The sequence below is a fragment of the Erythrolamprus reginae genome, chromosome 1 (assembly GCF_031021105.1).
Source record: "Erythrolamprus reginae isolate rEryReg1 chromosome 1, rEryReg1.hap1, whole genome shotgun sequence".
Taxonomy (NCBI): Eukaryota; Metazoa; Chordata; class Lepidosauria; order Squamata; family Dipsadidae; genus Erythrolamprus; species Erythrolamprus reginae.
Window position 1 is genome coordinate 21865192 of NC_091950.1, and position 21403 is coordinate 21886594.

The 21403-nt window shown below is 45.8% G+C and overlaps 1 protein-coding gene across 4 annotated transcripts in view; it reads right to left on the reverse strand.

The window, feature by feature from the left end:
• MBD3 (methyl-CpG binding domain protein 3) overlaps positions 1–19255 on the reverse strand; it is a 43688-nt gene extending 24433 nt beyond the window's left edge. Inside the window, exons 1-2 of one of the 4 annotated variants that reach the window (XM_070746933.1) lie at positions 19126–19255; positions 1838–1997 (exon numbers count right to left, since the gene is read on the reverse strand). In XM_070746933.1, coding sequence (XP_070603034.1) covers positions 1838–1939 — 102 coding nt within the window. In that variant the 5' untranslated portion in view covers positions 1940–1997; positions 19126–19255. Of the gene's footprint in view, positions 1–1837; positions 1998–16351; positions 17538–18399; positions 18746–19125 lie in introns of those variants that run through there. The other 3 variants (XM_070746916.1, XM_070746908.1, XM_070746925.1) reach the window with 3 other exon arrangements.
• Positions 19256–21403: the final 2148 nt, after the last annotated feature.

Here is a 21403-nt window from a genome sequence, read left to right on the forward strand (position 1 = left end):
GTTAGCTGCCCCGAGTCTTTGGAGAGGGGCGGCATACAAATCCAACAAATAAATAAAATAAATAAACATGTATGTGTAGAGGGACGGAGGGCAGTGTGGGGTATGTGTCACACACACACATGTGCGGGGGGCAGGGCACAATGCGGGCCATTGCATTATGGATGTAGGTACATACGCATGCACGCTACTGTGAGTTAGCCATCATGCCTTAGATCAGTGTTTCCCAGAAATTTCTGACCAGCCAAGTCTCTCCGGATAAAGGAGTGTGTGACATATTCCCATGTGCATTCTGGACCAGCCACTCCTCATAAGTAAACTAATGGTTTGCAAGTTGAACAGCTGAGAATGGAGGGATTCCACTAAGCTCAGAGCTACAATGTAGTCTTAAAGACACAAAGTTCTGCTGAATCTCATTTCCTAATCATTTTTGGAAATGCCATTATAGAGAATCTTTCAAAGATGTTTTGGAAGAGCAACAAGTTTTATCAGACTGAGATGGATCTTAGATTTTAAAATGGCAATGTATAAGAATATGGAAAAAGATGTTGCACTAGGTATAGTAGATGAAGTAAAATGAAAAGTAAGCAAGGTCTAGGACACTACTGAAGGGATTAAAGGCCAAGATTATTAAAAGAAAGAGAGTATATAGTAGGTTTATTTAATCAAGGTTAAAATAGTTATGTTGCCATATCTATTTTCTGGTAACCCTTAATGGACTTTTGATGACTAGGCCTGAATGATGAAGTTTTAAGGATTTGTTTATAGATAAAAAAGATGAAGAGATTGTTATATTTTTGGCTCAAATTCTTTATAATTGTTATGACAAAGAGTAAAGCATTTCTTTATAATTCTTTTCTTTGCTTTATTCTGTCTATCTGTCTACCTTCTTAATAGCCCATCTCTCTTATAGAGGGGTTCTGGGTGGTATGCAATGTAATCAGTATAATAAAACATTAAAAACCAAATAATTAAAAATTATTTTAAAAGAGTTCCAAGATGTGGACAGGAGTTGTTAATATGTGTCTGTGTGTGTGGTGTTCTCAAGTGGCCAACCAGCCCCGAGTCCTTGGAGAGGGGCAGCATACAAATCTAATAAATTATTAATTATTATATAGGGTCCTCTGTCTCTCCATGCAAGGCTACACAGTCAGGTTTTGACCCCTTTGCATAAGGCCAGGAGATTGGGGGGGGGGCTTTCCTCCCCCTCTGAGGGCAGAGCAGAAAATCCTTGACCTCACCTATGTTCTTTTTTTGACAACTTTATTGTATTAATTTTTATCTGTAATGCTCAATAGAATGCACACACAATATTAAATAAGGTCATTTGGTTCAATCAGACTCAACCAGACTTAGAATCAAGAAACTTGGATGTTTTTGTCTCCCATTTGCCAAGATGGTACTTTAGAATTTTTAATGTGAAATCTATTTTAAACGCTACCGTCATCTGCCTCAAGTGCAAATTATTAAAGAAAGAGCACTGACCAAAGTAAATAGACTTAGTAAGCCGTATCACCATGTGCATCCAGAGTTCAATTGTAATTCAATTGGGGAAAGATCAAAAGCAACATGAGAAAATATTATTTTACTGAAAGAGTAGTAGACCCTTGGAACAAACTTCCAGCAGACGTGGTAGATAAATCCACAGTAACTGAATTTAAACATGCCTGGGATAAACATATATCCATTGTAAGATAAAATATAGGAAATAGTATAAGGGCAGACTAGATGGACCATAAGGTCTTTTTCTGCCGTCAGTCTTCTATGTTTCTATTCTCTCCCTATAGCCAACAGGGCATTCAATTTTTTAAAAAAGAGAGGGACAAAAGACCAGCCTTACCTTGGTTTGGCTTGAACAGTCATAGCGCATCCTTTGCCGGTTTTTGTTCACCTTGCTCATTAGCATCTTCCCTGTTCGGAAGTCAAATGTGCTCAGATCCATGGAGTTACCCAAGTAACGGGCCAGCTGAGGTTTGCTGCGGAATTTCTTTCCACTTGGACTGAGAAGTGGACAGAGTTTGGACGGGGAGGGGTGGAAAGAAGAACAAATTTAGCTTTTGAACTCTGGGCAGCATGTGTTAGAGTTATAGCGCAAATATAGCAATTAGTTTGGGGCTAAAACCATAATGGCTTTTTTTCTGGAAGTATAACAGACCCCCCCCTGTCCCTTCAATTCAGTAACTGCAGATTCAACAAAGCTAGTTAGCAGTAAGTCACTTTCATCTTGGCTGAGACACTTTGGACATATAAATCACATAGAAAAAAAAGATCAATACTGAACGTAATCTTTGTAAAGGGGAAGGATTAAGATTTATAATTTAAAATTAAGAAAATACTGTAGTGTTCCCTCGATTTTCGAGGGGGATGCGTTCCGAGACCGCCCGCAAAAGTCGAATTTCCGCAAAGTAGAGATGCGGAGGTAAATACACTATTTTTGGCTATGAACAGTATCACAAACCTTCCCTTAACACTTTAAACCCCTAAATTGCAATTTCCCATTCCCTTAGCAACCATTTAGATTATTACTCACCATGTTAATTTATTAAAGTTTATTTAAAAAAATATTTATTAAAGGTGGATGAAAGTTTGGCGATGATGTATGACGTCATCAGGTGGGAAAAACCATGGTATAGGGGAAAAACCCGCAAAGTATTTTTTAATTAATATTTTTGAAAAACCGTGGTATAGTCGTTTCGCGAAGTTCGCACCCGCGAAAATCAAGGGACCACTGTACATGCTTTTCTACATATGAGACCTGTTCAATACAAACAGAAAACAGAAACAATCCCAAAACTACCATTTTATGAGTATGATACAAAATACGCAGAGAAAAAGCTTTAGACTGTGGATATGAAATCCTCCTGATTTAAGGCCTGCAAGTCATTTGTGAGGAAAGTGTCCCATGTGGATTATTGTGCTTTTCTACTAAAAAAAAGTGAATGTATTGTTCAACCAAAGATAAAAAAGCAGCTGCAAAGCAATGGAACCAATTCTCCATGCTTGCCTGTCTTAAAGGTATGCTGGCATTGTATAGTTTTCCTTCAGACTCTGTTTACAAAAAAAGAAAAGGGAAAAAAAAGACTTGTCTGCTTTTCTTTCACTCCTTTATTTAGTGTTACTTGAAATTCAGACTTTTGAGAACACGCATGGGCTGCAGGGGGGGAAGAAAAGGGGACAACTTGAAATGAATACATTGCAACCTATTCAAACTGGGTTGAACAGCCTCCAGATGTCTACTCTGCACAGACAACCTTGATTCTTTGTTCTTTTATATTCTGATTTGCAAGGGAAAATGTATCTTTGTTCCAGTTACATGCAAATTCATTTCTATCACCAATTATCTAGCTTCAGGAAAGCACACACATTTTATAGAACAGAGAGGGGGGAACCCAAGGGGTTCAATTAAAATAAAACCAAAAGTGTAACATAAAGCAGGAGTTTTAGAGCAAGTGGCTAAAACACGGCAGTAGTTTTCAAATTGTCTCCTTTCAGGGAACACCCTTCCTCACTGAGTCTAGGTATCCAGAATACCTTTACAAGGTAATTTATGTCTATCAGGTTTTTTTTTTAAAATTAATCAGATTTATATGCCGCCCCTCTCCGCAGACTCGGGGCGGCTCACAGCAGTAATAATACAATGTAAACAAATCTAATATTTAAGTTAATTTAAAACCCCAATTTAGAAACCAATCATACATACTAGCATACCATGCATAAATTTTATAAGCCTAGGGGGAGGGAAAGTATCAATTCCACCATGCCTGACGACAGAGGTGGGTTTTAAGGAGCTTACGAAAGGCTAGGAGGGTGGGGGCAACTCTGATATCTGGGGGGAGTTGGTTCCAAAGGGTCGGGGCCACGACAAAGAAGGCTCTTCCCCTGGGTCCCACCAAACGACATTGTTTAGTTGACGGGACCCAGAGAAGGCCGACTCTGTGGGACCTAACTGGTCGCTGGGATTCGTGCAGCAGAAGGCGGTCCCGGAGATATTTTGGTCCGGTGCCATGAAGGGCTTTATAGGTCATAACCAACACTTTGAATTGTGACCGGAAACTGATCGGCAACCAATGCAGACTGCATTGACATGGGCGTATTTAGTAAAGCCCATGATAGCTCTCGCAGCTGCATTCTGCACAATCTGAAGTTTCCAAACACTTTTCAAAGGTAGCCCCATGTAGAGAGCATTACAGTAGTCGAGCCTCGAGGTGATGAGGGCATGAGTGACCGTGAGCAGTGACTCCCGGTCCAAATAGGGCCGCAACTGGTGCACCAGGCGAACCTGGGCAAACACCCCCCCTCGCCACAGCTGAAAGATGTGTCTCTAATGTGAGCTGTGGATCGAGGAGGACGCCCAAGTTGCGGACCCTCCCTGAGGGGGTTAGTGATTCTCCCCCCCCCCCCGGGTAATGGATGGACAGATGGAATTGTCCTTGGGAGACAAAAGCCACAGCCACTCCGTCTTATCAGGGTTGAGTTTGAGTCTTCTTATTTGCAATCACACTCAGTTCTCATGGTCATTAAAATCTTTGCATAGCTGATCATGAGACAATAGTGAGAATATTTTTTTTCAGAAATAAATCCTAACAAATGTTAAATATGAAAGGAATATCAGATAACACAATCTGAAAGTCACAAGTATCAACAGTACATCTATTCAATTATGATCACTTGTACAGCACACTAAACGCATATGTGTGATCACCTAGAGTCAAATCACTGATTTATTGGTTTATTATTGTCTATTTCATCTGGTCACAATTGCCCAGTTCTCAGGCAGTAAGAAACACACCTTCATCATTGATACAATTCTTTTAACATCAGATCCCCGTGTACAAAGCTGAATCACCACTTGTCCTGATAATAATTGTCTTGCCCAGGTTGTATTGTCCTGCCCAGGTCAAATTATTATTACTTGCTTCAATTTCCTGTATTTCCAGAGATCTAAAATGCAGATTTTGCTCATCTTTTCCTTTACCAAGATCCATTTATCTAAATACAGCATCAAACTAAAACTATCAGATACTGTATTTAAAGAATTCAATTGTTATTTAAGCATAATTAAAATGAGAGCTTCACAAAACAATCCAACTTCTATTCAAAACAGTTTGAATTAAGTATCTTTAGGATCTGTTAGGCAGATAGAATATTTAGACAGGACCCACACAAAAAGCTTTGTTTTTTAATCAGCTAGTTGATTTCATAGAAATTTGATTTACTTGGAGCTATATTGTGTTGTTTAAGCCTTCCCTTTATATATATATATTTTAGTGTACAGTATATATGTAGATATGTGTGTGTATTGGGGGTACTATACCGTAGCTTAGATTTAGAGCTCAAGAGCTTAATTGCAAAACTTCAAATAGGGACAGTAAGTGAATAGGTTTTAAGATTGGATTATTCAGCACCAGCAAGCATAGAGCAACTGTCCTATATGCCAGTGTTTTTCAACCAGTGTGCCATGGCACACTAGTGTGCCGCGAGACATGGTCAGGTGTGCCGCGAAACTCAGCAAGAGAGAGAGACAGAGAGAAAGAGAGAGAAAGCAAGAGAGAGAGAAAGAAAGGCAGGGAAGGAGGGAGAGATAGAAAGAGAGCAAAAAAGAGAGGAAGGAAGAAAGAGGGATGGAGAGAGAGAGGAAGGGAAAGAGAAAGAGGGGGAGAAATAGAGCAAAAGGGAGGAAGAGAGAATTTTTTTGTCCAAACTTTTTTAGCCCCCCCTCCCACTCCCTCCCTGCTCAATGTGTCCCATGATTTTGTATATGTAAAAAATGTGCCGCAGCTCAAAAAAGGTTGAAAATCACTGCTATATGCTATTTGAAGCATCTATACTATCCTCAAAGGCAAGTATCTATACTTTGTTTGGGAATCTTTAATGTTGAAAAGCAGGTGTTTTATAAAAAAAAGAATGTTATAAACGAATGTTTATAAATGAAGAGCTTAGTTATAAGTGGCATATACAAAGGCAATGATAGACGTTTTTAAGCTTTAGTGCAGGGATGTCAAACTCTATTTCATTGAAGGCCTTGGGTGGTTGGGGACATGGCCAGCTCGACGTCACTCATTGAGACTCCATTTTTGGCCGTGATGGCCGCGATGGCAAAAACGGAGGTCGGGGAGGCTCAATGTGGCCTGCCTGGGCTCCATTCTTACTAGCAGACGGCTGGAGGCATTTGTCATGGCCAAAAACGGACCCGGCTGCAAGTGGCCCTCCCAAGCTCCGTTTTTGTTGGCAGAGGCACCACAGGCCAATCCTTCACTTTTTCCAGGGCAGGCCACTTCAAATAGGGGCAGGATCTGGCCCCCAGGCCTTGAGTTTGATGACCCTGCTCTACAGCCACCTGCGCTTCCATAGTGTTCAAAATCCAGTGTGTGTGAAGCTGCACACTTTGGACACACTTATCTGTCCCCACTGAAATTCATTTTGCGTATTCTCTTTTAAAGAAACTGCATCCAGATACCAATTCAAGAACTCTTAGTCTACATGGGATAGTCAGAAATAAGTGGCAGAGTTATTTGCCAACTGTAAAATCCTCATTATGCTTTAGCCCAATCTCCAAATTGTTCTCGTCGGAGGCTTCAGATTGATTTTAAAAAAGGCCAGGAGAGGAAATGGAATCATCTAATACTGTATGGAAAATATTAAGTGGTATAGAGCTCTCCCATCACTCTAGAGCAGTGTTTCCCAACCGTGACGACTTGAAGATATTTGGACTTCAACTCCCAGAATTCCCCAGCCAGCAAATGCTGGCTGGGGAATACTGGGAGTTGAAGTCCAGATATTTGCCAAGATTGGGAAACACTGCTATAGAGTGTAGCTTGCCATAAAGGATTGGAGCCACTACCTATCAGTTTCAAACCTACTTTAACTACTATACCAAAGTATGATAAGCAATGATACAACTGAGAATTATTGTGATTGGACATTTCAGGTTCACATTATCTATCAGGCTAAGGTTGTTTTTCATGTCCAAGTTGAAAGCTGGAGAAAGGGTGAAAGTCAGGGGTCGACAAAGTTGTTCAGAATCTAGGAGCCAGCCAAAAAATTTAGGAGCCAGAATTTTTTTTAAGCAAACTTGGTTTTTTGCCGAGTCTCCACCTGACATCGCTTTCACCCCCTCCCCCCCGGCGCAGGCCTGGCTCCGCCGAGCCGGCTCTGCTGTACTCCCGTCGGGATCCGAGGGGAGACCGTTAGTCAGAAACCGAAACAGAGAAGAAGGAAAGGGAGACCGGGCCGGGGACGCGGGTGAGGGGGGGAGGGGGGGGGGAGGGGTTACTGGTCGGAAGTCACCGCGCACGCGGCCGGAGGAGGAATGAACAAAACCTCACGCCGGGAGGGGAGGGGCTTCCGCTTCTCTCCGAAGGCGGGTGAGCGGCCAAGATCGGAGCGTCTGTGTGCGGTGGGGGGGAGTGAAGGGGTTCGAGTAGGAGGCGGAATGGAGGCAAGGGGGGGAGGGAGAGACGCACGCAAGCGCAGGGGACGCTGGGAAAGCAGCTCGCTCCGAGGTTGATGGGCGGAGCTACGGAAGCCAAGATGTACCATTTCTGGGCATAAACACAAGGCGGGAAAAATATACTGTATACACATACAGCAGTGTTTCCCAACCTTTTTGGAGCCGCGGCACATTTTTCATATTTTCAAAATCCTGGGGAACATGGGGGGGGGGGCGCTAAAAAAAGTTTGGACAAAAAAAATCTCTCTTCCTCCCTTTCGCTCTATTTCTCTCTCCCTCCCTCTTTCTCTCTCTTCCTTCCTTTCTCTCTCCATCCCTCTTTCTTTCTCTCTTCCTTCCTTCCTCTCTTTCTGTCTCCTCCTTCCTCTCTCATCTCTTTCCTTCCTCTCCCTCCCTTTCTCTCTTTCCTTTCTCTCCCTTTCTGTCTATCCTTTCTATCTCTCACCCCTTCTCCCTCTTTCATTCCCTTTCTCTCCCTCCCTTTCTCTCTCATTCCTTTCTCTCCCTCTTTCCTTCCTATCTCTCTTTCTTTTTCTCCCTCCTTCATATCTTCTTTCTCTCCCCCTTCCTCCCTCTTTCCTTTCTCCCCCTCCCTTTCTCTTCCTTTTTCTCTATCCTTTCTACTTCTTACTCTTTCTTTCTCTCCCTCCTTCATTCAATTTTCTCTCCCTCCCTTTCTCTCCCTTTCTCTCTCTTTCCTTTCTCTCCCTCCCTTTCTCTTCCTTTTTCTCTATCCTTTCTACTTCTTACTCTTTCTTTCTCTCCCTCCTTCATTCAATTTTCTCTCCCGCCTCCCTCCCTCTTTCCTTTCTCCCCCTCTTTCTCTTCCTTTATCTCTATCCTTTCTACTTCTTACTCTTTCTTTCTCTCCCTCCTGCATTCAATTTTCTCTCCCCCCCTTCCTCCCTCTTTCCTTTCTCCCCCTCCCTTTCTCTTCCTTTTTCTCTATCCTTTCTGCTTCTTACTCTTTCTTTCTCTCCCTCCTTCATTCAATTTTCTCTCCCTCCCTTACTCTCTCTTTCCTTTCTCTCCCTCCCTTGTTCTCCCCTGGGGCTGCCTGTGCCTGCCCTGCACCACCCAACACGGACGGACAGCCCCCGGTCGTCGGTTCGTCGCCCCCCACCCCCCCACGGAGGGAGATCAGGCTGGCGAGGGCGGTAGAACTACGTCACCAGCCACTGGAGGGAGATCGGGCTGGCGGGGGCGGCGAATCCACCTCCCCAGCCGCGCGGAGGGAAATCCGGTAGGCGGGCGGGTGGCCGCGGCTCCCTGCGCGCCCCTGGAAAAGCGTACAGGGAACGGTGCCCGGGGCCGCTTTAGCCGCCCCTCGCTCCCCCCGCCATCTCCCCGCGACTGCCTGTGCCGCTGCAGCCGCGGCCCCCCCCCCCGCTCCCACCGCCAGTGCCCTCCCGCCGGGCCCCAAAGGACACTTGCCGATGACGACAGGGAACCTTCAGCTGGGCGGGCGCTGCCGTGCCGGTGCCTCCGACCTCCCGGTTCCTGCTCGATGCCGCGGTTTCTGGCGCTCTCCTGCTGGGCTCCAAAGAAGGAAGGCGGGAAAAAGGCGCGAAGAATGGAGCTCTCCTTCCTGCCTGCCTTCTTTGGGACCCAGCAGGAGAGCGCCAGAAACCGCGGCATCGGGCAGGAGCGGAGAGGTCAGAGGCACCGCAGCGCCCTGCCCAGGCGGCACACCGGTTGGGAAACGCTGACATACAGTACAGCAGGCAACATTTTCTAGGCGCCAGACAACATTTTCTAGGCGCCACTGGCGACCAGGCGCCTGGGTTTGTCGAACCTTGGTGAAAGTAATAAACTTCATTGAAAACTCAAAGGAATTGAAATACCACCATGTTTCCTTGATTAGAAAACAGAACTTTTGTATGGAATACAGTATACATATTTTTTTCTTCTTGCTTTTGTTCACATACTTCCGGAATATTATATGGTTAACTTTTATTCTTTCCTCAGTGATTCCATGCCACAGCTCTTTCTTATTCATGATTTCCTAACTGTGAGGTAAAGGCAATCCTCAACGTACGACCACAATTGAGTCCAAAATTTCTATTGCTGAGACAGTTGTTAAGTGAGTAACATAGTTGTTAAATGAATCTGATTTCCCCGTTCACTTTGCTTGTCGTAAAAGGTAATCATATGACCTTGGGATCCTGCAACTACCCTGTTTTCCTCCAAAATAAGACATCCCTTGATAATTGTTCTGCCAGGCTCTCTGAGAGTAGCCTCCCGAAAATTCAAGGATACACATTTCAGACACACACACGTTTGGAAATTCAAAACAATGTTCTTTATCACAAAAGTCAAAATAAACTAAGCACTCTTTTTGTATTGCAAAGAGCACTCTTCCCAAAACAACCAGGTAATCTGTACAATGTCCCTTAAGCAGTCATTAAGTACTTGGCCAGCAGCTGTGGAGAAACTTCACACCCCTTCTTTTTCCAAGGAAGGGAGACACACACACACTGCTCTGCTTCGGTTTAACCCTGGGTGAGATCATCCGAGGGCATGGGGTGAGGTATCATCAGTACGCTGATGATACCCAGCTTTACATCTCCACCCCATGTCCAGTCAACGAAGCAGCGGAAGTGATGTGACGGTGTCTGGAGGCTGTTGGGGCCTGGATGGGTGTCAACAGACTCAAACTCAACCCGGATAAGACGGAGTGGCTGTGGGTTCTGCCTCCCAAGGACAATTCCATCTGTCCGTCCATTACCCTGGGGGGGGAATTATTGACCCCCTCGGAGAGGGTCCGCAACTTGGGCGTCCTCCTCGATCCACAGCTCACATTAGAGAACCATCTTTCAGCTGTGGCGAGGGGGGCGTTTGCCCAGGTTCGCCTGGTGCACCAGTTGCGGCCCTATCTGGACCGGGACTCATTGCTCACAGTCACTCATGCCCTCATCACCTTGAGGTTCGACTACTGTAACACTCTCTACATGGGGCTACCTTTGAAAAGTGTTCGGAAACTTCAGATTGTGCAGAATGCAGCTGCGAGAGCAGTCATGGGCTTACCTAGGTATGCCCATGTTTCGCCATCACTCCGCAGTCTGCACTGGCTGCCGATCAATTTCCGGTCACAATTCAAAGTGTTGGTTATGACCTTCAAAGCCCTTCATGGCATTGGACCAGAATACCTCCGAGACCGCCTCCTGCCGCACGAATCCCAGCGACCGATTAGGTCCCACAGAGTGGGCCTTCTCCGAGTCCCGTCAACTAAACAATGTTGTTTGGTGGGACCCAGGGGAAGAGCCTTCTCTGTGGCGGCTCCGACTCTCTGGAACCAACTCCCCCCGGAGATTAGAACTGCCCCTACTCTCCCTGCCTTCCGTAAAGTTCTTAAAACCCACCTTTGCCGTCAGGCATGGGGGAACTGAAACATCTCCCCCGGGCATGTACAATTTATGTATGGTATGTTTGTGTTTGTGCTTGTTAGTATATTGGGGGTTTTTAAACTTTTTTAAATATTTAAATTTATTTGGATTTGTTACGATTTGTTATGCCTTGTTGTGAGCCGCCCCGAGTCCGCGGAGAGGGGCGGCATACAAATCTAAATAATAAATAAATAAATAAATAAATAAAGGCGTGAAAAAGCAGCAAAGTCCAGCACACAAGATTCCTCACGAAACTGCAACAGATATTCTTCCACAATGGCCAAACCCACATGCTGCTATTTATAGCAGCAGCCCTAATTACTGGAGCCCCACCCAAACACAGGTGGCCTCCCTTATTTCCTGTAATATGTTCTTAATTGGTATCTTCTACGCATAATTCTGCGCTAGCATGGATCCAAAATGTCATCATCTGAAGCTATAGAAGATAAGGAAGATTGACTGCCTTGGCTGTGTGCCAAGCCCTCCTCTGCCAAGTCACTCCCACCTTCTTCTTCGTCCGAGGCAACTAAACTCTGCACTGATTCTTTCGGCAATAACACAGGCCTGTGACATGTTGAATTTTCCCTCTGCATCCACCTCCCCATTCCCTGGGGCAGGAGCTGGGCCAGAGCCAACCACAACAATAATAAGCCCAATCAGTGTTCTGAGTACAAATAAGGCCAAGCGCTTATTTCAGGATTCAAAAATGTAAGACAGGGTCTTATTTTTGAGGAAACACCGTATCATAAACATGAACCAGTTGCCAACCAAGTATCCAAATTTTGAACATGGGGATGCGGCAATGATTGTAAACGTGAAAAACAGCCATAAGTCACTTTTTTCAGCGCTCCTGTAACTTTTAATTGTCACTAAATGAATGTCTGTAAGTTGAGCTAGTCCCGTTGACTAGCAATATCAGTTGGCGGGACTATGGGGGAAGGCCTTCTGTGGCGGCACTGGATCTGTGGAAACAACTGCCCCCTGAAATCCATACTGCTCCCACTTACTAGCCTTCTGGAAAGCTTTATAAACACCTGGCTCTGCCGGCAGGCTTAGTCTGTTGAACAAATAACATACCATCCAGATCCGTCCGTGTAACATGTGTGTGACTTTATTAAGGGTTTTTTAAAATTGTTTTTTAAATTGTCTTTTCAGATGTTCCTTCCTGCTGTAAGCTGCCCAGTCATTCAGGAGTTGAGCGGCGTATAAATTAAATTAATGAATAAAAATTAATAAACATGGTGACTCTGGGTGTATTACACACACACACAATCAATCCCACCCATTTTACTCTGTGGCGGTGATGGACACAATTCAACAAACCACTTGATGGGCTCCATATCAACTGGAGTCCCCAGACAGAATCATGTTTTCAGGGATTTTTGGAAAAGTAATAAATTGGGGAATATGTTATCTCTGGGGAAATCATATTTCAGAAGGAGGGAGTCACTACAGAGAAGGTCCTGAATAGATGGGACAATGTTTTGGTGTATTACTTCATTATTTGCCCATTCGCTATGCTGCTCAGAATGCACCAGAGGTTTGTACAGTGGTACCTCTACTTAAGAATTTAATTCATTCCATGACCAGGTTCTAAAGTAGAAAAGTTTGTAAGTAGAAGCAATTTTTTCCCATAGGAATCAATGTAAAGCAAATAATGCGTGCAAATCCATTAGGAAAGAAATAAAAGCTCGGAATTTGGGTGGGAGGACGAGGAAGAAGAAGAGGACAGTCGCTGTCGCTGCCGAAGACGGTGAGGTGAGCGGAATCAAAAAAATCCAAAAGGCTTTTAAGGCTTAAAAAAAAAACCTCTTGAGGCGGTGAGGAGGAGCACGTGCCTCCCATACATGCGCCAGAGAGAGAAACCCAGGTGGGTGAGGGGGGAATCTGACTGAAAGGTGGCTGCTGCTGCTTCCTCTTCCTTCCTATTCTGAAGGGCTCCCCTCTCCTCTCACTCACTCGCTTTGTAGCCAGTACTTTTCCTTCACTGTGGTGACTCCTCGGTTGAAGCCAAGTTAATCCGGCCAGGGAAAAGCGCCCCCTTTTGCCTTTCCACGCCCAGACGCTCCAGGAGGCAACCTCTCGCTGGGTGTGTGGGAGGCAGCGCGAGGGAGTCACCACAACAAAGTAGTTTATTCCGTCTCAAAGCCCCCAGAGAAAGGAAAATGTTTTGTTCGCTCTAGACTGCCAAAGCCTCCTTAAGTGCCATCAAAAGGCTCCTCTGGCAGCCCCAAAAAGCCCAAGGTGGTTGGGATTAAAGGGGGAATGTCAGGAAACTGTCCGGTCCGCTCTCAAATTTCTTGGGAAATTTTTCTGGGCTCTGGTTTTGTAAGTAGAAAATGGTTCTTAAGAGTCAAAAAAAAATCTTGTACACCCGGTTCTTATCTAGAAAAGTTCTTAAGTAGAGGCATTCTTAGGAGAGGTGCCACTGTATTTCTATTAAAAACAAATCCTAAACATTTTCAGAAGTGTCCCAGATACATTTTCCCAACTTAGTACTTATAATTATTGCATTTCAATCAGGTCAGCTAACTTCACCTTGAGTGCAGAGAAGGAAAAGAAAGGAATAATTCTGAATGGTTCTAGTAATGCTTATCCTTAAATCTTGCTCCTACATAGAAAAGTGCATTTTGGTTTCTATTTCTACCTCAAAATATTCTAAGTAGTAATGTCTCCATATCACATTTTGTCAGCTATTTTTGGTGCTTAATCTGTTGAATTTTATTCCTGAAGCTGTAAAATTATAAAAACCAGTGGAGTTCTCCAAATCTTTCATCATGTGCTTAATAGAGAATACTAATTGATTACATGGGCACAGCAATAAAGCTTTGTTCTACACATCAATTTTTTAAAAATACATATAGCTAGGTCTAGAATAGACAACTGGCAGCCCACCAGCATTTTAAAAAAAGTTTAATTTACTGATGCCATCTGAGGATATACCAGTTGCTATGTCACCAGTGTTGCCCTTCTGTTAGCCACCAAACCTGCTGATCAGCATGCCAGCTTGTGGCTCAGGATTATTGTTTTAATTTATCGGCGAGGCCCTTTCCTTTTTACATGTTGTACACGCCTAATAGAGACCAATTCTCAAATCTCAAAGGTATCTTAGCAGAACACAAATTTCAAGAAAGCCTACTATCATCCAAAATATGAGTGTTGCAGGCGTTTTCTAAAACGTGTGTTAAAAATTTTCAGGCATCCACTTAATTATACCTAGGATTTACGTGTTCTACCTTTATTTTCCTCTCTTCTCAATTCATGTGAATTGTTATCTGAAGGGTACAATTTATAAGCTTATAAACATGCAATAATTGTGCTGGGTTCCTCTGTACTGCAGCCCTGAATCCCACCTCTACAGCTTCCTGAATGAACAAGCACAAGAATGCCATCTCATAGCCTTCTTCCATGAGGCTAGAAGGCTGAAGGCTTTTCATGCATTGGCAGTCTGGCATAATCTGATATATCATAACGCCAGCAGCAGCACAAGATTAGCAGCCACAGTGCAATTTGTTTGGTTCTTGCTTAGTATGTTTTGTAAACCAAGACTTATTTAGCAAATCAGTTAGTGAAATAGGTGAACATAGCTACTAGTATCTTTATGCAACAGACTGTATCTTCTCTTATTATGAGAAATACTGTGACTATACTGTACTGTAAGGGGGGAGAGAACTGTTTTGTATCAGACCTTCAGCTTCTACTAACTCATCTTCTGCAGTCTTTCTGTTTCCATACACCCACACATAAGCATTGTGAGAGCATCTCACATATGTCTATGTAACCAAGCTAAAAGAAACCAAGGTGGCAACAACAGTACTACTTGGTTGTTTTTTTGCCTACACATATCCTTAAATGGCACTGTTTCTACCCTGCTCCCTCTATCCTTTCTTGATGAGCTTTTTACAATGTTTCTAGTTTAGTGGTAGCAAAAAGAGAGCAGCTGGGGTCACCTCCTATTCTGCAGATTGGGACTTCCCCTCATTTGCAAAGAAACTGGGTTCTCTTGCTTCCTCCCTAAAAACTCTCTTGCGCTTGGGATAGCACTTCTGGCAGTTTAGTTATCACCCACTACTGATTCCACTTGAATTTAGACTATCAACTAAATTTAAATGTATCTAAATCATATCTAGATTATCAATCTGCTTTAGGCTTGAAAGCTTGGTTGCCTGACTTTGGGATAGTTGCTCTTTCAGCCCAACTCACCTCTCAGGATTGCTGTGTGGAAAACAAGAAGGAGTATTACACCACTTTGAATTATTTACCCAAAAATATGTATGTGTGTGGGGAATCTAAAATCAACACATGCACTCTCCACATGATATGTTGCCCTTCCATGCGACTCCAACAACACATTTGATTTTTCTGTATTTTAAAGCTTCATGTTCTCTCTGTGCCACTCTAACAAACTCTCAGCAAATCTGAACCATTTAATAAATATTAGAAAAACACAAGCAACGTTCACATCTCTGAAAGCACTTTTCAACAAGTTATTATTGCATCTGTGTTATATTCTGGAATACATACATCTCCATTCAAAATTGTAAAGGCCCCTTGAGTAAAATTTTGTGCCAAAAAATGAAATCTGAAATTAAGAATTTATTTACCACTTGAAAGGTGAGGGTGCTGTGTAAACCAGCTGGCCTGTACAGACCAGTTTGAGAACCACTGTCCTATTCAATACAAGTCTATTTCTCTCCAGAGAAGCACACATTAATATATTTCAAAAACTAGATACAAAATCACTGGAAAGGGGTAAATTTTTATAGACCCAAAGACAACAAAAAGCAGATAGCAACTTAGCTCCTCCATCTTGAAATATCAGCATAAACTTCCACAAGAATATCTTGTAGTTGCAACAGGACTGTAATTTCTTAGCATGTAGATACTAAGAGACTAACCTGCCCACAATTCACTGGGGGAAATCACCCAAATGCTTCAACTCTGGTACAATAGCAGTAATCTAAAATCAGCTCTACTTGAGGATATACACTAAGCGGCTGGACTTTTAATATGTGAAATTGTCATTTGTAGTTTACTGCACTGTTGACCGAGAGAAAGCCCTTGGCAGCACTCCTTTCAAGCGATTATTTAGCTAAATCCAGAACAAGGAACGTCTGTAGCTTTTATATCAAGCCTTCAAAAAATGCCAAAGACGCCCTTCTCAGCCCTGAAATCTCTAACACACAGCACACATGCAAAGGTTGGAAGTAGCCATTCATTCCTTTCCCATTTGACATGCAGAAACCAGTTCCCCCTTCTCCCCACAACAGAACTAGACTTTCCACAGTAGCGGCAGACAGGGGACAGGAAAGACCAGCTACATCTCCTCCACCACGCAGAAAATGCAGACAGAGCAGACTCCCTCTTTGTATGCATGTTTGCAATGACACTTACAGCAGCAAGCGTGTAAAGATAGATAGGTGGCGGTGGCCACAGCAGCCCCATCACCCCTCCATCTTCCTCCCTTTCCCACCACCAGCCCTCCCTCCCCAAGGCCCCTCCGCAGTGGCACATTCACCTATAATAATAGACATCACTCTTGCCAGCAGAGAGCCCCGATTTCCTGGTCACTTCTTCCCTTTTCCATCCCTGCGGGAGAGCTGAGCACTCCCACCTCTTCCGATCCATTGCTTCCACCATGCCTGGGTCTGGATCAGGATCGAGCCAGCCTCCTCCTCTGGCTCCTGCCTGCCGGCTTGCTCCAAGGTCCCTCCCAGCCAGGGCTGCGGTGGTTTTGCTTGCTGCTACTTGCTGGCTAGCTTCTGCTGCAGCTGGTGGCGACTGCAACCTCCAACTCTGGCTCCCAGGGCCAAGCTCTTCCAGAGTGCCTCCCTCTGTTGGGACTGGACGATTCAGTGGCTCTTCCTTTCACTAGCTGTCAATCGCACCTCCCCATCCTTCACTTCTCCCGCCTGGATGGGGGCGCTGTTCCTTTTACCCGACCGCCGAGCTCCTTTGCTTGCATCATCGGCTCTTCTCAGGAGTTCCTGTCTCCCCCGCCACTGTCCCTTCACTCTCTCATTCATTCCTTTTGCTTTTTTTCCTTACTACGCACGCGCACCTCCCCTCCGCGGCTGTTCCATTCACTCACGTTCCTCCCGCCGTAACGAAGGAATGAGGTAGTGAGCGCAAAGGCAGCCGTTGGTGAAAAGCCAAAAGGAAAAAAAAGTCCACTTCCCATCCCGCCAAATTAAAGAAAAAGCGCCCCACATGGTATCCCTCCGCTTCGGCAAGAATATAGTCCCCTCGGAGGTTGTTTTTTATATTTTTAAAGCCACATATACGTGAACGGACGTTTGATACAGGCACCTGCTATCAAAAGCACTGACAGGGCTCGGGGTTTTCTAATAGATAAACAGAACCCGGTTCTACCGCTCATAAATCTCAATTTCTCCTCACGATGTGTGTGTGCCTAGGTCTCTGCCACTGAACCCCGCAGGCAGGCAGGCAGGCAGGCATCCGCGTTACGTGGGAAGGCTGCCGCTCGCGTGTTCAACTCTGGACACTTTCTCAACCGCCACTCTTTATTGGATACCACCCCGTCCCGACGTTAGGGCAATCCTAAAATCCCCGCTACTGTTTCCTCAGAAAGCAGCGCGGGCTCTGTTAAGCCGCCTGGAGTTCCCGCCCAAAAAGGCGGCAGCCAAATCCACCACGGGGGTCCATATCCAAACGACTCCCGTCTGGCCGCCTTTTATTAACACACACATATCCTGGCGGGAAGCTCTTCGCCCACCCCACCTGTCTGCCTGCCCTGGACCCGCTTGGACAGGCCTCACGAGGCCCCCCCCCCCTCGCCCCCGCGGCTTCTCCCCATTGCCTCACACACACACACACGCCTTCAGCGCCTCCGCCCTCCCAGCTCCCCTCACAGGTTGCCTCGCTTGCCCGCCCGTCTTCTCTCCCTTCCTGCCTCCCTGGCCATTCGTTCGTTATTATCTAACGTTCCACCACGCGCGGGGCGAAGGGGGCCATTCGCCAAGGGAGCTCGCCCGACCGCCCTACTCTTCCCCCCCACCCGGGACTCCCAGCCCCTCCGCCGCCAGCCAGTAAGGCCCTTCCTCCTTCCCCGCCTGCAAGCCGTCCCCTTCCTCCACCCCATGGCTGGCTCGGCCCTCCCCGCCTCTTCAAAACTCCCGCCCCGCGGCGCGCGCGACCCGCTTTCTTCGGCAACCCCAAAGGCGGGCGTTCCGAGAAACCTCCGGGTCGGCTCGAAGCCGCCGCCGGTGCCGCCTCCCGGGCTCGTTCCCCACCCTGAGGCTGGCGGAGCTCCCGCTCCCCCCCCCCCCGCGGGTCACCCCTCCATGGTCTGAAGGAGCGTCCATTTCCCACACAGCCTCGACGCACCTAAGCACCATTCCTCCCCCTCCCCTTAGTGTGCCCCCCCTCCTCAGGGCTCTCCGTGCGGCCAGACTTTGGGCAGAGCCCCTGCTGCTCCGCGCCCGCTGACCGGCCCTGAACCTTGTCCGTGCTTTCATTCCCTCACCACCACCATTACCACCCCCCTTCGCGGGCACACATACACACACCCCTTCTTCCCCACCAGCCCCCCGCCTTTGCGCTCACCCCAAAGGCAGGCAGCGCGGGCTCCCCCTCGGACCCCCAGGTGGCCCCGGCGCCTTGGCCATCTTCCTCTTCCCCGGGCCGTACAGCGGGCGCCACGTGGTCCCAAAGCCCAGGACCCCCGCTCCTTTCGACCCCAGAAGCCCCGCCCCGCCGGGCCTGCCCGCAGGGGGACGGAGGCGGCCGCCAGCACGTGAAAAGGCGCCTCGGCCTCACCCCCCGCGGCCTTTGGGCGCCGAATCCCGGCTTCCTCCCTCCCTCGGCGCCTGTGACCCTTCCCCTTTTGAATGCCGGATGGGAGCTCAACAGGTGATGCGGCCTGCAAGGCTTCCTCCACAAACCGCTGCCCGCGATCTCTCGGCCTCATCTACCTAGGCCCGCCCGGAAGATGCCTATGAATCGTCTCCTGCACTGCAAGAGATTTGGTGCTTCCCAATTTATATCATTGCATTGGCATCCTTCAGCCTCGAAAGACCATTGTATCATGCTCTGATGCCATTCCAATGTATATATTCCAATTTATATATATCTTTATATACCTTATATATATATACTGTATATACCAATTTATATACACCACACATGTTGGGCAGACGAGCTTGGTGCCCACACACATCTATCCAACCTGTGGCAGAACATTTCATGCCCGTAGAGGCCTTACCAGCCACCTGTAGACACATCGCATACAGCCCACAAACCATTAGATGTCAAGGTCCTTTGCAAACATACCTTGAGATGGATTTGTGTGTGTAGCCTGTACAATTTCAAGGGGTTTAAAAAAAAACACTGTTCCTCCCCAGCAGGTTAACCGTCTTATGAACGCAAAAGAGCAGAGCAAGTATGAAAGAACTAGTGATTCACATTTATACTTTTTTTTGGTTGCTCATAGAAGCAGGCTTGCTCATTTACAATAAATATTTAAAGTAACATGATTAAAATCAGTTCTCAGTTAAAACCCTACTGATGGTGACTTGTCTTGCCCTGTTTATAAATTATAGGAGGGTGGGGGAGTTCCCCACAAATGCTTCTCCCTGGGGAGAACTTTCTATGTCTTTAGAACCTGCACAAGAGAAGGGCCATCAGCAATAGTTGAGCTGGCAGGGCGAATTCAGAACCGCCCCTCCTAAAGTTTTCATTAATTAGGCAGCTTCATTGTGGACCATGATACACTGAGCTGGAAGACACAACTGCATTCTTTTAAAAAAAAAAACCATGGTCATGATTTGACCATGAATTGAAGCAGGGTGACATACAAATCTAAATAAATAAATAAATAAATAAATAAATAATGATACAATAGAACTGATGGCAAACCTTTTCTCCCCTCGGGTGCCAAAAGTGTGCATGTGCGCTATTGCGCATGCGTGAGTGCCCACACCCGTAATTCAATGCATAGGGAGGCGAAAAACAGCTGGCATCGGACCAGAATACCTTCGGGAACATCTTCTGCCGCACGAATCCCAGCGACCGATAAGGTCCCACAGAGTTGGCCTTCTCCGAGTTCCGTCGACAAAACAATGTTGTCTGGTGGGACCCAGGAGAAGAGCCTTCCCTGTGGCGGCCCCAGCCCTCTGGAATCAACTCCCCCTGGAGATTAGGACTACCCCCACCCTCCTTGCCTTTCATAAACTACTGAAAACCCACCTATGTTGCCAGGCACGGGGAAATTGATATATCCCTCGGCTGTTCTGTTTTATATGTATGATTTGCTAGGGATGCATGATTGTTTTTAATAAGGGTTTTAAAATTGTTTTTAATATTGGATTTGTACATTGTATTGTTTGTTGTGAGCCGCTCCTAGTCCTCGGAGAGGGGTGGCATACAAATCTAATAAATTATTATTATTATTATTATTATTATTATTATTATTATTATTATTTCAATACAACACAGCAAACAAGATCACTATGCTGGATTTCGTATTTCATCACCAGTCGGGCGCTTCCCAAGCACCTAGGACTGTGTGATGTAGCGGCGAATTATGTTTGCCGATCCCAGTAAAGCGGCCTTTTGCAATTGACAGATGGAGATTTTGTCAATTCCGATGGTTTTCAAATGTCCGCTAAGATCCTTTGGCACTGCGTCCAGCGTGCCAAGTACCACTGGGACCACTTTCACTGGCTTATGCCAGTCGTTGCAGCTTGATTTTTAGATCTTCATATTTCACTAATTTGTTTAGCTGCTTCTCCTCAATTCTGCTGTCCCCTGGGATTGCGATGTCGATGATCCATACTTTCTTTTTCTCCACAATCACAATATCTGGTGTGTTATGCTTCAGAATTCGGTCAGTCTGAAGTTGGAAGTCCCACAGTAGTTTTGCTTGCTCATTTTCGACCACTTTTTCGTGCTTATGATCCCACCAGTTCTTTGCCACTGGTAAATGGTAGTTCCGGCACAAGTTCCAGAGGATCATCTGTGCCACAGCATCATGTCTATGCTTGTAGTCAGTCTGTGCGATCTTTTTGCAGCAGCTGAGTACGTGATCAATTGTTTCATCTGTTTCTTTACAGAGCTTATTAATTATTATTAATAATAATTTATTATTATTATTATTACCCCACCCCTTGGAGGCCAGAATCAGCCTGTTCCCCAACTTCTGGTGGGCCCAGTAGGCTCGTGTTTCTCTCTCCCCAGGCTACAAAGGCTTTCCTGGAGCCGGAGGAGGGTAAAAATGCCCTCCCCCATCCCCCCAGGCTCTCTGGGAGCCAAAAATGCCCTCTCAGAGCCTCTGTGTGAGCCAAAAATCAACTAGCCAGCACACACAAGCACGTTGGAGCTGAGCTAGGGCAAGGGCTTGCGTGCCACCTGTGTCACCAGTGCCAAAGGTTCGCCATCCCTGCAATTGAATGACCAGAAGATGTCATCAGAATTTCAGAACATTCCCAACTCCTTGCTGCCATCTGCAGGTTATTCAAACACTTGCACTCCATACCTGGAAGTTCTTATACTGGGAAAACCAGTATTAAAAAACCATTTCAGATATCTGCTTAGAGCAGTGTTTCCAAAC